General features: G+C 38.6%; 1 protein-coding gene across 2 annotated transcripts in view; it reads left to right on the forward strand.

Moving 5' to 3' along the window:
- The window catches only part of vps11 (VPS11 core subunit of CORVET and HOPS complexes), a 28538-nt gene that overhangs the window by 7547 nt on the left and 6523 nt on the right, over window positions 1-14468 (forward strand). For both annotated transcript variants that reach the window (XM_082547825.1, XM_082547824.1), the window contains exons 5-12: window positions 2710-2957; window positions 3159-3360; window positions 3488-3639; window positions 3896-4082; window positions 4237-4380; window positions 5622-5819; window positions 5923-6084; window positions 12133-12266. In XM_082547825.1, the coding sequence (XP_082403951.1) occupies window positions 2710-2957; window positions 3159-3360; window positions 3488-3639; window positions 3896-4082; window positions 4237-4380; window positions 5622-5819; window positions 5923-6084; window positions 12133-12266 (1427 nt within the window). The remainder of the gene's footprint in view (window positions 1-2709; window positions 2958-3158; window positions 3361-3487; window positions 3640-3895; window positions 4083-4236; window positions 4381-5621; window positions 5820-5922; window positions 6085-12132; window positions 12267-14468) is intronic.

Genomic DNA, 14468 nt, shown 5'->3' on the forward strand with positions numbered 1-14468 from the left:
GACAATGTTAAACTTAATCATCATCTCTGCCTCCTCTGATGAGCTGTTTGCTGATTCGATTCAATTTTGCCTCAGACATACAGAAATATTATAATTCTGATCATCTATCAGTACTGACACTGTGAGACTTCATCAGAGGTGTGAGCATCACAGCAGATGCTTTTGTGTCAAAATAATTGAGGATAAAACAGAAAAACATGAAGCAGAGTTTCCTGGCCTGGCTTTTTATATTATATAACCTTAAAAATATTCTGCAATTTTGCATAATTTTAAAAGTGTAGTTTCTTTAGTATTGAACAGCAGAAATTAGGCTCTCTTGTCCGAGGCTCATTTGAGTTATTAAAAACAAACAAAACAAAAACAAACAAACAAACAAACAAACAAAAAAATATATATATATAGCGGCCAACAGCGCTGTAAACAACGGTATGAATAATGCCGTTTTGCTTCGTGGTGGAAGCAAAATAGCAGAAGTTAGAGCGAATTAATGAAGACATTTTTCAAATGTGAAGCGTAGTTTGGATCTTCTTTTGCTGCTGGTTCAGTGAATTTTGGTTGGAGAGAGACAAAACCTGCAGCTCAGAATCTAGCGCAAAAAAGACATAAACACAAAGGGCGAACCCACCGACGCATCAGAATCAGTGAGCTCTTGGCTTTCAGCCCCAACGGCGTGTCCCTGTATGGGCCGTCGGGTGAGAAAGCCGAGTAAGAGAAAGCTGATGCGCCGGGTCCGTGCTCTGTGTTTACGTCTTTGTGTTTACCTGTTCTCATTTGCTGTTTGGTGGTTGTTGAAATAGTTTTGTGATCTTTAACCTCAGATTCTGGCATTTCTGGCAAAATACATTTATATTTAAAAGTTGATTCAGGATTTAATGAATCGATATCGCTTTATTCAAGCTACTCACCTCCCTCTATACACCTGCACTTTCAAACGTACACATGAAGGACTACAGAAATATCTGGACCACGGCCAATCAGAGAGGTCCCACCCTTGACTATCTCTGATTGGTTTAGACCACGATAGGGGCATAATGTGTGTATGTTGTTGACCACACGGAGACTTGAACAGCTGTTGGTCGCACCGGTGTGACCTAGGATGCTTTTTTCAGTCGTACCATTGAAAAAATTTGGTCGCATTTGAAACCACATTGGTCGCACTCTAGAGCCCTGCTTTTATGTAAGATTTAAAAGTGAAGGTTTACATTTACTAATATCAAAAAAGTACAGGACCCACAGTAAAAAACAAACAAAAAAAACCACACAGTCTGCTGAGCAAATTCTCCTCGCCATCCAGAGGTCCAGATTAAAGGATTGGGCCTTTGCAATTTGTGTTCTGAAACTGTGGACGAACTACCCCTTCAGATCAGGAACTCTCCCACATCAGCTGCTTTCAAAACCCATTTGAAAACTAATTTTTATTCTCTGCTTTCAAATCAGAATGAGTTCAGACGACTTTTTTTTGTGTTGTTTTTTACTCGTGCTTTCTCATTTTATCTTATACTGTTATTTTGTTCTGTGATTTATGCTGTTAGAATATATTACATGTACAGCAGCGGTCCCTGACCCCCAGGCCAGTCATTTGGTACCGGGCTGTGAGAGTTGAGGCTCGGGTGTGAAATTTATGGTTTTCAGGGATTTTATTGTTTTTTGGGGTTTTTTTTTAATAGTTTTTATCGTTAACTCGGTGTCCCTGGGATTTTCCTGTGTGTTATGAATAAATCTTTTTTTTTTTTTTTAGGGGGGGGGGGGGGGGGTGTACTGGTTTTATTTTGTTGCATTTATCCACGAGACCTTAAAGGCCAGTCCGTGAAAATATTGTCGGACATAAACCGGTCCGTGGCGCAAAAAAGGTTGGTACAGCAATTTGGTCACCAGCTGTTGTTTTTAAATGTCCTGCAGAAATGACTAAAGGTTAATCTTTCACTTTTGTGCCAAAGATTAAATATGTTTTTGTGATACTATGCAATATCTATAGCACTTAGCCATCTTAAGAAGTTGATTCAATTCACCTGGATATATAATGGAGAAAAGAGGAGGTAGAAGAAAAATTTCACCCAAGTGATGTCTTCAGAGTTATTAAAAGAACAATCAAAATCAGCACTACTGCATAGCTTTCAGCCACAATATCAGTTTCATGATCATTAATATATCAGTTGTCATGACCTTAAGTCATGAATACTATTTGCATATAGTTGGGGGATCACGGTATTGTAAGATGGTGAAAGATGTACCTAGTCCCCCTCAGTGATTCAGAGATTGTTGTTTGTTGGCCATTAATTAATTTCTCGGATTATTGAGCGTGTATCAAGACACATACCCATCTATTATTGAGTGCTAGATTGTGCAGAGTCTGTATTGTCTTTTCAATGGTTTACTGATGCGGCTTTGTTCCCACTGGGGATTTAATTGGTCAGTGATCTTAATGTTCTGTCATTACAAAGGCTGACAATCATCATGTGGAGCCAAAAAGAACACATGCAGTAAACGTGGTGTTGATGTTGTCTAAATGTTTTTATTGTTCATAAGAGTTGAGATTATTTGAAATATTGGACATTTAAGTGATATTAAACAAAGGTGTGCTCATTTCGGTTTTATATTGGATTACCTTGTTTATCCTGTAGGTTTTAAAGAGAATGTTCTCATAGTTTGAAGGTGAGCATACAGTCTTTCAGTCTTTTGAAGTACTCTTTGTCATCTTTATTTGTTTAGTGTTACACCCTGTCCATCAAGGAGTATCCAAAAGTGGAGCTGGATACACACGGCTGTGCACTGCGCTGCTCATCCCTGGCAGATCCATCCCAGGATTCTCAGTTCATTGTAGCTGGTGAAGAATGTGTGTACCTGTATCAGCCTGATGAACGAGGGCCCTGTTTTGCTTTTGATGGACACAAGCTATTGGCCCACTGGCACCGTGGATATCTGTTTTTACTCATAAGGGATGTAAAGTCACCCAACAAGTAAGAACAGGACTGAAAGAATGAGGTGACAGTAATATTCACGGAGTATTTCATCTGAAAGAAGAGAATATTGAATTTTAATATTCCGTTATTCAAAGCCATCTTTAAATCACAAATCTTAATTCAATAATCCATATTCATCAGGTGACTTACAAAAATACATGTCCTATGAGACAATGATTCTATTCATTTTTAATTCAGGACATGCTTCAGTAGTGGAGAGAGCTCGCCATCAGACAAACAGCTGCTAACTATCTATGACCTGGACAACAAATTCATTGCCTACAGTGCCTCTTTTGATGATGTCATTGACGTGGTAGCAGAGTGGGGTTCCTTCTACATTCTGACTAGAGATGGAAAAATGTTTGTTCTCCAGGAGAAAGACACACAGACCAAACTGGAGGTCAGTTCAGTCTCTGTAACTGCTGATTGAGGAGTTGTTTAAAAGCAGTGATGAACAGTGAATTGAATCATCTATAAATCTAGTTATTCAGGTAGAATAACTTTTACCTGAATGTTTGTCTTTAAAGATGCTGTTTAAGAAGAATCTGTTTGTGATGGCCATAAACCTGGCTAAGAGTCAGCACCTGGACAGTGATGGAGTATCAGATATCTTCAGACAATATGGTGATCACCTGTACCTTAAGGGGGACCACGACGGTGCCATTCAGCAGTATATTCGGTAATTGCATTTGCCAGGACTGGAACTCGCTGGATGAGAATGAGTTTTGCCATTATTCAAAGGCTCAATTTATTGAAAAGAGTGCAAAGATAGCAAGTGCTGAAATTGAGAAATTTCATTATTGAATGATGATATTATTATTATTTCTTAATTTTCAAGTGTTTTAATCACTGAACATATTTAGTGATATATACATTACAGATCAAATGAGCCATTAATAAAATCCCTCTTAAAAATACATTGTTTTCTCACACAGCACCATTGGGAAGCTGGAGCCATCATATGTCATCAGGAAATTTCTAGATGCACAGAGGATCCACAATCTGACAGCCTATCTGCAAGCCCTGCACAGGCAGTCACTGGCCAATGCAGATCACACTACACTGCTGCTCAACTGTTATACCAAGCTCAAGGACAGTTCCAAGCTGGAAGAGTTCATTAAGGTGACTGACTGGTGAACGTGAGCACTGATGTGTTGGGCTTTTGATGATTAAGACTGCTATTTAATTCGGACTGTCATTAAAACCCAGATTGGCAAGAGTCAATAATGGTTGGTATATCATAAATGTGTTGTCTTCCCACACTGTATTTAAACAGAGCAGTGAAAATGAAGTACACTTTGATGTTGAAATCGCCATCAAGGTTCTCCGGCAGGCTGGCTACCACAGCCACGCTGTCTTCTTGGCTGAGAAACATATGCACCACGAGTGGTACCTAAAGATCCAGCTGGAGGACTTGAAGGTACAAATGTTCAAACCTTTCTTTAGAGATAGATGTTCATCACTTCTCTGGGCTACTAGGAATTGTCCTCTTCTTTTTTTTTTTCTTAACCTTAAAAAGCCATCCAATGCATTACTAACGTTTCCTTTGGCAAACATTGCAACTTGTAAACATTTTTTTATTAGCAACTAAGAGTCTTTCAGTTCTTGTCTGAAAGATTTTGGTCTGTTTTTCGTTCAAAGTTTTCTGTTTCTATGACGTTCCTAGACTGTCTGGACTTGCATTCACTGTTTTTGTGCTCTTAGAATTGAGATGGTCTTCAGGTAAGGCATATCTTGGATTTGGGTTACGATCACTGTGATATTTGCATTCAGAATTCTTCCATTCCACTACAGGACTTCTTTGCAAAATGGATCTACTGACGCTAAATTTTTGTTATGAGTGGGTCCCACAAATTGGTTTGTTATGTTCATAGCCATAGTATTATATTCTCTAAGCAGTGCTAGACAACTGCTTAGAGCAGCTCATGGCTGATTATTATTGATATAAGGTGGTGATTAGTCAAAATAATTTTTAAAGCTAATTAAGACCTTTTAACATTGTAAAAGTTATTTGTGAACTTGTGCACAGTCCTGTCCTTTTTACCCCTCCACTGTAAAAGGTGAATCAGAATCAGAGAGACTTTATTTATCTGAAAGGGGGAATTAAGATAAGGGCAATTAATGAGGGGTAGTGTCCTCACCCAACCTTGGGTGGGCAGTGTGGACACCCGAAGGAGGCAACGTAGTATTATCAAATTCATTTCATAGGTGCGTCTACTATTAAAAGCTCAAACAAGTTGGAATTTTAGTAACTTTAGTGTCTGTAAGGTCAGATGTCAAGTTTTCTGAAAATCTTGTGAATGCAATTACTCAAGAAGAAAGTCAGCTAGAATTTTGGAATTTATACCACATCAAAAATAAAATAGTATTTAACATATTAACTCTCTTTCTAATGGAGAGTGGATATTTGGCAGAGAGTGGCAGCTTGATAGTTTAGTGGTAAGACTACACGTTTTTGGAGCGGGAGTTGCAAGTTCGATTCCCACCCAGTATTCAGTAAGGCTAGACCCCTCTTGCTAACCTAAAGAAAGCCCTGGAATGGTGCGGCTACGTCTGCAGCCTGTCCGCAGTACGAACACAAGAACATTTCACTACACATTGTACTCTATGATACCGTATGTGACAAATAATAAAAAGCTTGTTGTTATTATTTTCCCACAGAATTATCAAGAAGGGCTGCGCTACATTGGGCGTCTGCCTTTTGAACAAGCTGAAAGCAACATGAAGCGTTATGGCAAGACACTGATGCACCATGTCCCTGAAGGTACCACGCTCCTCCTGAAGGGCTTATGCACTAATTACCAACCCAGTGGAGACGCTGCTGAAAAAGACAGCCTGGACAGGAGTGTGGTCAATAAGGTCTCTGAGCAATACTGTTATTCTCCTAGATAATCATTAATTTTGATCATAAATTTGAAGTGTTTATCAGAAATATTCTCCTCCACTACTGTTTGTATTTTAGGCAAACTCTGAGGAATTCATCCCGATTTTTGCCAATAACCCTCGGGAGCTCAAAGCCTTCCTGGAGCACATGATTGAGGTGGACCCCCGTTCTCCCCAGGGTGTGTATGACACACTACTGGAACTACGGTTGCAAGACTGGGCACATGAACAAGATCCTGAGGTCAGTGCATAACATTTAGACAGTTATACAAGCTGCCATGAAGATTTTAAAAATCGAGTGTAATTGTCATTTCAGGAAATTGTTTTCCATTTACTTGTTTATTTATTTTAAACAAGGAAAGAATCCTTATAATAAACTTTTTTTTTATATGGATAAAAGCATTTCAATAAATATTTAGACAAAACAAACCTATATGGAATATTATAAAAACTTGTGGATTGGCGAAATGATTGAAAATGTGATCCATTCTTAAAAATGTACCAAAAGAAACGGAAACCGATTCTCATGAATGGAAATATAGAGGGTTTGTAGCAAGACGCAAAGGACTGGTTATGCTCACAGTTCTTGTATAGTGCTTTTCTACTCTGCCTGAGGACTCAAAGTGCTTTATACAATCTTATTCACACCAGCACATTTTTCTATTTTGAAGTGCTTTCTATCTAACAATTGATGCATTGGTGAAGGGAGTATCTGCCATCAAACAAGAAGACAGCCGCATGTAACTACGACGGTGTTTGCTAGTTCACCTTACATGCATTAATGTAATAACGTGATTAGCCTACTCAACGTAAATCACACACAAACAACATTAAGCTACTCACGCAGAGAAGAACGGCTGCTGCTGCCATCATCATCCGTCATCATTTCTGCTACACTGGCAGGGCTAGGGGCCAGGACTCTACTCTTCGGGTTTTTGGGGGATTTTGCTAACTCCGGGTCTGATAACGGGCAACCCACCCACAGTAGATGTGCTCGGTGTGAGGTCTCGCAGCAAGCTATCAAATCCGGCGCATTTCTCGGCTTTTAACAAAATGCTATGCATCGCCAGGTGTTTCATCAGATTCGAGGAGTTACCTCTGCACAGTATCAGCTTAAAGCACTTGTTGCAGGCTGCTGAGTTTGCATCTTTTGCTGTGAAGTACAGCCAGACTTTTGACCGCTTCGCCTTGGGCATTTTTAATCTGTAGCTCTGCTCTAAAAGAACGTACGTATCTGGGCCCGCCTACTATCCTCGGAAAGGTAAAATGATTGGCTAGAATCCAAAGTGTATGACATGTCAGGGGAAAAAAAAAGCACTGAAATAAAGCACCAAAATGTGCGCTGCTTTTCGGTCTGGTTACTACCGTTTATGTCAGAACCGGTGCTATAATGGCACCGGATACCGGTACCCATCCCTATCAATGACAAAACAATTAGTTGTCTGGCCATCAACCCACCAACCTCCCTCTCACCAGCCACCTCTTCCATCTTATCCAGGGAAACATGAAGTGTTCCCATACCAGTCAAGCGTTGTAATCTCTACAGGCTGTCCTGGGTGTCCTCCGGGGGTCTCCTCCTGGTAGGATATAGTAGTTATACAGTGGTCCCTTGCTATTCACCTTTTGCAGCCTCGCTTTTTCGCTGATTTTTTATTTATTTTTTGTGTGCAATTTTGCATGCTTTTTTAATTTTATTTTAAACAGCACATTGTGTTCTGTGTCCTGATTGGCTGTAGACCAGGGGTCACCAACTTTTTTGAAAGTGAGAGCTACTTCTTGGGTACTGATTAATGTGAAGGGCTACCAGTTTGACACACACTTCTGAAATAACAAATTTCCTCAATTTATCTTTAATTATATGTTATCATTAATAATTAATTATATTCATCTATGTAAAGACACTGATTATGTTAATTATTTTTCACCATAATTATAAAGAATGCAAGTAGGAAACAAGGTAGGAAACGGATAAATATCAATATGCAACACTTTATTTCTATAAATCTCTGCAAGTATTTACATTTTGAAGTGATCACTTCTACAACATTTTTACTTACCACTAACACATTTTAACAAATTATGCACTGTTACATAGGGCTGCTCAATTAATCGAATTTTAATCACAATTACGATCTGGGCTTTCAACGATCATTAAAAATGACTGAGCCGATTATTAGCCCCTCCCTCATTTATCCGCAACACCTTAAAGGCCGGTCCGTGAAAATATTGTCGGGCATAAACCGGTCCGTGGCGCAAAAAAGGTTGGAGACCGCTGATTAAGAGGACCCGAGGGAAGCTCGGAAAGCTAAGCAGAAGTTATTTGGAGAGTGACTGCCGTTGGTTGAAAAGAGAGTTAAAAAAAAAAAAACTTCAGTGGTGTTGCACACTATTTTATATTATTTTTTTAAAGTCATTGTTAACCCTTTAAAGCCGGTCAGAGCAGCACGCTCCGTTTTGCGTAACTATTTTTAAATCCCTGTAGAACCTGAACCGTGTAAGCTAGCGCAATAATTTGTTTTGCATATGAAACCGGAGGAGTTGTACTCGCATCTTATGCCATCAGCTTGTCCTCGGTCACGGTTTCGTTCCACATATAGCTTTGCAAAAATTGCATAAAAAGCGCTTGCAGGAACAAAAACATAATATTCCAGAAACACGCTTTGCCGTTCCTATCAGCTGTTCGTAACACTTCCCACAGTGAAATGATGCACATGCTGTTTTCTTTGCAAATTTGCATCATAGGATTGTTTTTTGTTTTTCCTGCAGTATATAAAAATTGCTGTATCTCCAAAATAAAACTATGAAGACACTCAAAATAAATTTCCTGTGGTGGGAAACTATTTTTTGCAACTTTATTGTATTTAAAGTTTTGAGGGATAAACCTCTTAAATTTCTCCAAGTAGAAATATATGTAAACAAAACAAAAGCGATTTTCAATTTTTTTTGTAGTTTATTGCACTTTTTTGCAATTTATGTAATTACTATGGACTTAATGCATACATATTATTAAAATATGGGCTATAACAGTTGTATTGATGTATAGCAACTTGAAATGCTCCCACAAATGGCACTACAGCATGTAAAAAAATAATATAAGCTCTGGTGGACTTGGTTCTATAGTAGGTCTTAAAGGGTTAAATAATTATCGTCAAATAATCGTGATCTCAATTTCAGTGAAAATAATCGTGATTATCATTTTTGCCATAATCGAGCAGCCCTACTGTTACATACATTATTTCTGTATGTATGTAACATACAAAAATCAACTTTCACATTTTACAGAACTTTTCACCAAATTTGCAGCATTTTAAAACAAATTATCATATGTTACACTTAACAAACACATTTGTTTTTCAATAATTAAATTCAACTTTGACATGACACTGTAATGTTGCCACTGAGAACATCTAGTATGGCTTTCTTTGTCTGTTAGTGGGAAACCTGGCATTGCATGCTGTTCACCAGTGTGTTGTAATCTGGGGTATAACTTGACACTGCAACTCAGAGTGAGTCTTGCAGATGTGCATCAGATAGGCGTGTTCTGTGTTTGTTCTTTCATTTCATTTATTTATTTCACACTTGGTACAACAGTTTCCACAGTTAGTTCTTTCAGACAAACCAACCACACTTTCTATCGGTAAAGCACTGCAACCATGTGTGAAAAGGAGCAGGAAGAAGAAAATATTCTTATTAAACCATGCCCCCTATCTACAATCCAATTTATATTGCAAGTGGGCACCAAAAATCAAGGAACAAAGTAACATTTATCTCCGGTCCTAACGCAAACCAAACAACAAATTTACAATCAGAATATACCACTCCACATAGTAACAAGGAGAAAAGATGAGTAAATAGAATAAAATGAGGCAAAAAATAAAGTTCTGACATGAACTTCATCAAGTTCATGTCAGAAAAGGCTGATTCACAAAGATAGGTTGAACCAAACAGGCTGGCAACTTTTGTAGCTGCTGTGCATACACCACTGTACTTTTCTGTGTCAACAAGGCACCAAAAGTTTGGTGTACCCTCATAGGCTTTGAGGTGGAGGTCATTTTGCAATGTTACAATTTCGATTTCCACCTGTCCAGTATCCAAGCTGAACACTGAACTTAGTTTCTCAGCAATGCATGTTGTGTCCACATTCATGAAAGGATTGGAAATGAATGACACGCATGGCTCAAGCTGATCAAGGTCACAAAACCTATTCTCAAACTCTTGACCAAGTCGGTTTATGACTTGTGTACTTTTCTGCAACTTTGTCAAAAGTCTCAGATGCAGAAGCATTGTCTTTCAGCACCATCTGCACAAAGGGAAAGTGCAGCATCTTTTTTCTCTGTAAATTCACAGAGAAGATGCTCATCTGGGCTTTAAATCCATTTAAAGCACTTATCATGTCAGCAACAGTCTTACCTTTACCTTGCAGCTCACAGTTCAAATGGTTCAGTTTCCCAGTAATGTCCGTTAAAAACGCAAGGTCAAGTGTCCACTCAGTGTCCTCCAGCAGAGATGTGTCTTCCCCTTTGGATTGCATGAACTCTTTGATTTCACCCAAAAGTGACAAAAAATGAAGCAAAATCCATCCTCTGCTGAGCCATCGGATTTCCGTTTGTAGTAGCAAGTCACCATATTCAGCTGACAGCTCCTCCAATAGCACCTTGAATGTTCTGTGCTGTTTAGCTCTGGAGCGGATGCTGTTTATGATCTTCACAACGGGAGTCATGACGTGCTCGAAGCCGATCACCTTTGTGCATAACGCCTGCTGGTGAATGATGCAGTGGTAATGCATGAAGTTTGGGAACTCTGTGTCACCTTTACAGTGAGTGATGAATCCTGCATGTCGGCCGATCATAGCAGGAGCTCCGTCGGTAGTCATTGATACCAGCTTTTCCAGCGGTACCTTTTTCTTCGCAAAAAACTCCGTCACCGCGTTATAGATGGCAACTCCCCTCGTAGTTGTCTTTAACGGCAGTAATGTCAGAAGTTCTTCTTTTGTGGAGAAACCATCAAATACCACCCGATAAAGACCATCAGCCGTGCTCTACTGCTGCTGTCCACAGACTCGTCCCACTAGATGCTAAACCACCTGCACTTTGCCAGATCCTGATCCAACTGATCGGCCAAGTTCCCGGACATAGCCGACACTCTTCTAACAATTGTTAGAAGAGCATTGGGCGACTCCTGTGGGTGTGCCTTTGGTTTCATTCTATAATACTGGACTTATTTTTCTACAAATGGTTGAACTTTGGGAGTGTTTAAACAAGATAGAAAAGTGAAAATTTTCTTCCCTGTTTGAGAAAAGTGTACAAAGTGTGTAGTGAGGGGTTTTACAGAATTAATAAATCTATAATTATAAAAAATACACTTGGCTACTCTGCGGATTTCACTTATCGCAGGTTTTTTTAGAACGTAAATCCCGCAATAAATGAGGGACCACTGTACTCTCATTTCCACTGCTTGTATGCACAATCTCATTCTAATGGTGTTAACAAAAAGATCAGGCCTAGACTAACAGATTCATGGTGCTTCTCAAAAACGATGCTCCATCTTCATCTGGTCGTACATGGCAGCATAACAGTTAGGATACATCATTTTACCAGAATTGTGCATCAATAAAAATTATTAACAATTAGATTAAATTATTAGTAAATCTCGTAACAACAACGACAATCAGTCATCTAGTCAACTAGTTACACACTTCTCTAGTTTATACATCACTATTAAATTTAATAACTCTTAAATTTAATAACTCTTGAATTGAATTCAAATGAAGTGTTCAAGGCTATGTTCTCTGCATAGATTCAGTCAAATGCTGCGAAACGGATGGGTTAGCACTTCATGATGCAAAAGGATAATGACCTAAAGCGTTATACAAAAGCTACCCAAGTGTTTGGTCACCTGATCTCAATCCAACAAAGCATTTTTTTTTTAGTTACTGAGGAAAAAACTAAAGGCAGCAACTGAACGGTTAACTGCAAAACACTTGAATCAATTTTATACATATTACATTAAAAATGTTATTTTGTTCAGAAAATGAGTAAGTGACTAAAACACTTTTAACTCATAAACATTTCACGCAAAACTTTTGTTAAACCACTTGAATTAAAGCAGATAATCTGCAGATCTGAATGTTTGATTTAAAGTTCATTATAGTAGTGTTTAACAAAAACAAACATATTACATTTCAGTGCTTCGAGGCAACTGCTGTGTGCATTTGACGTTATTCTAATAAAGCTCAATATTTATTGAATATGTAATATTCTGCTTCTCATTCTGTTTTTCTTTTTGGCAGAGAAAGAAGGTCCTGCAGGGGGAAGCTGTGTTGCTACTGAGGAGTGACAACACTGTGTTTGACAAGGCCCTTGTCCTGTGCCAGATGCACAACTTCAAAGAAGGCATCCTCTACCTGTATGAGAAAGGCAAACTGTAAGTGAGCAAACAGTCTGAATACTTATCAAGCACCACCTCACAACATCTCATTATTCACTGTTTTAGTGTGATAGGTAAAACCGAATGAAAGCTGTAAGATGTGTCAGTATCAGCAGAAGCCAGTTTAGTTCAGTAAATAAAGTCATTGTGTCACTGTTTGTGGTTGAATATTAATGATGCGAATGCACTCATTATGAGTTAATTTATGTTTTAAACATAACCCTAACATATTATTGAATCTAACACAGTAGTAATATGTAATAATTATCATTTCTAAATCTGGGTCTGGATTCAGATATAGTGTAGGTATAGTGCATGATGCAATCTTTTCACCAGAGCCACCTAACTGAGGGGAATTTTAGTCATGAATCACTTAAAAAGACACTCAGCTTTCATCAATATATCTCGTCTAATGAGGTGTAACAAAACATTGGATCATTGTTACACATCACTGAAGGATGTTTTATCAATAAAGGATGCTTTATTATACATCCTCAGCTTATGTGTACGTCAGCAAAAGATGCTTATAGGTCACTCCTGTTACCTACCTATGCTAATACCAAGCCCTGGAATGGCGTGGCTACGTCTGCAGCCTGTCCACAGCTCGGACACAAACACTTCACTACATGTTGTACTGTGTATGATTGTGTATGTGACAAATAATGGTTTGTTTGTTGGTGATCCTGCCTGTGTAAAATTACTGCTTTTTTATAAAACTGATGTAATTTACTTGTTCCAGTCTCTTGTGAAAACATGATAATTCCTTTCAAGCTTTTAAGTCCAACCCCATACTTGGATCTTCTCTTTGGGGTGATGGTTTGGATAATTATCTGTAAGAAACTGAAACTCATTCCATCAAATTGATAAATGGTCTGACTTGTGAGTTACAGCTGTACCAGCATGGCTGCATACCAGACAGTTAGAGCAATTAGCTGATTTAACTTGACTTTTTCCTTTGTGTAATGTCCTTCTAGATAAAGTTTTAAAAGTTTTAAAAAGTGCCCCAGCATGCATCAAATCATAGCTAGGATGTCCTACACAATGTGGTAAGGATTGTTTGTTGTACTGACTTGCACTGTGTTTCCAGATGACATTGTGATCTGTCATGAGAGGAATGAGTCATCTCTCATTCCTTTTTATTTTTCTAGAAAAAATTGAAGTCCCTCATTTAATGCGGGACTTATGTTCCCTAAAATAACCTGCGATCGGTGAAATCCGCAAAGTAGTCAACTTTATTTTTTACAATTATTACAGGTCTTTTAAGGCTGTAAAACCCTCACTACACACTTTATACACTTTTCTCCGACAAGCATGAACATTTTCACGCTTTTCTCTCTTGTTTAAACACTCTCAAAGTTCAAACCTTCGTAGAAAAAGAAGTCCAGTATTATAGAATGAAAACAAAGGCACCTGCAGGTGCCTTTCACGGTGCAAAACGTTTCGTCGACATTGTTGTGTTTGTTGGGGAGAAAACTTACAAACATACAGTACAGCACTTCATAGTCACACTGCCAGCGATCAAAGATTTCTGTAAGTTTGACAAGCCGAACACATTCTGTACTGTGCAGGAGATACAGCATGGAGGAGATCGATTGACAATGGTCTACAGCCAAGCAAGATGCAGAACACGATGCACTGAAAAGAAAAAAAAAAATTGCACACACAAAAAAATCAGCGAAAGTTGAACAGCGTTATAGCATGGGACCACTGTATTTGCAGTGATTAACCTTAAGTCAATATTTGGCAAGAGTACTTTTGTTCTTTACAACACAGCCTGAGCTGTCTTAGGCAGACTTGTCACTTCTTTAAGTAGCCTTCAGGAATAGTTCTCGAGGCCTCTTGAAAAATTGTCTGTACATACCGATGATGATTTGAACCAAAAAAAGAAAACCACAAAGGAATTCATCATAAAAAATGTCCTAGAAATATATAAGACTCGCTGGCACTGGTTTTGAGTCCAGCTCTTGTGCAGTTTGGCATACTTCAGCCTTTCCATTTCCCTTCCTTAAAAATGACTTCCTGGTGATGGTGAGGAGGATGGCTCTAAACAGAAGCCCTGTTGATTTCGCAATCAATTGTTTTTGCCCAAATTATGGTTATTGATGATTCTGTTTTGACACATATGAAGCTACAGACACCAACAACCACTGTGAAACAATATAGCATCCATAACTGCACCAAAGAGTAAAACAGTAAAAT

This window comes from Aulonocara stuartgranti, assembly GCF_965226115.1.
Source record: "Aulonocara stuartgranti genome assembly, chromosome: 10".
In the NCBI taxonomy this organism is placed as follows: domain Eukaryota; kingdom Metazoa; phylum Chordata; class Actinopteri; order Cichliformes; family Cichlidae; genus Aulonocara; species Aulonocara stuartgranti.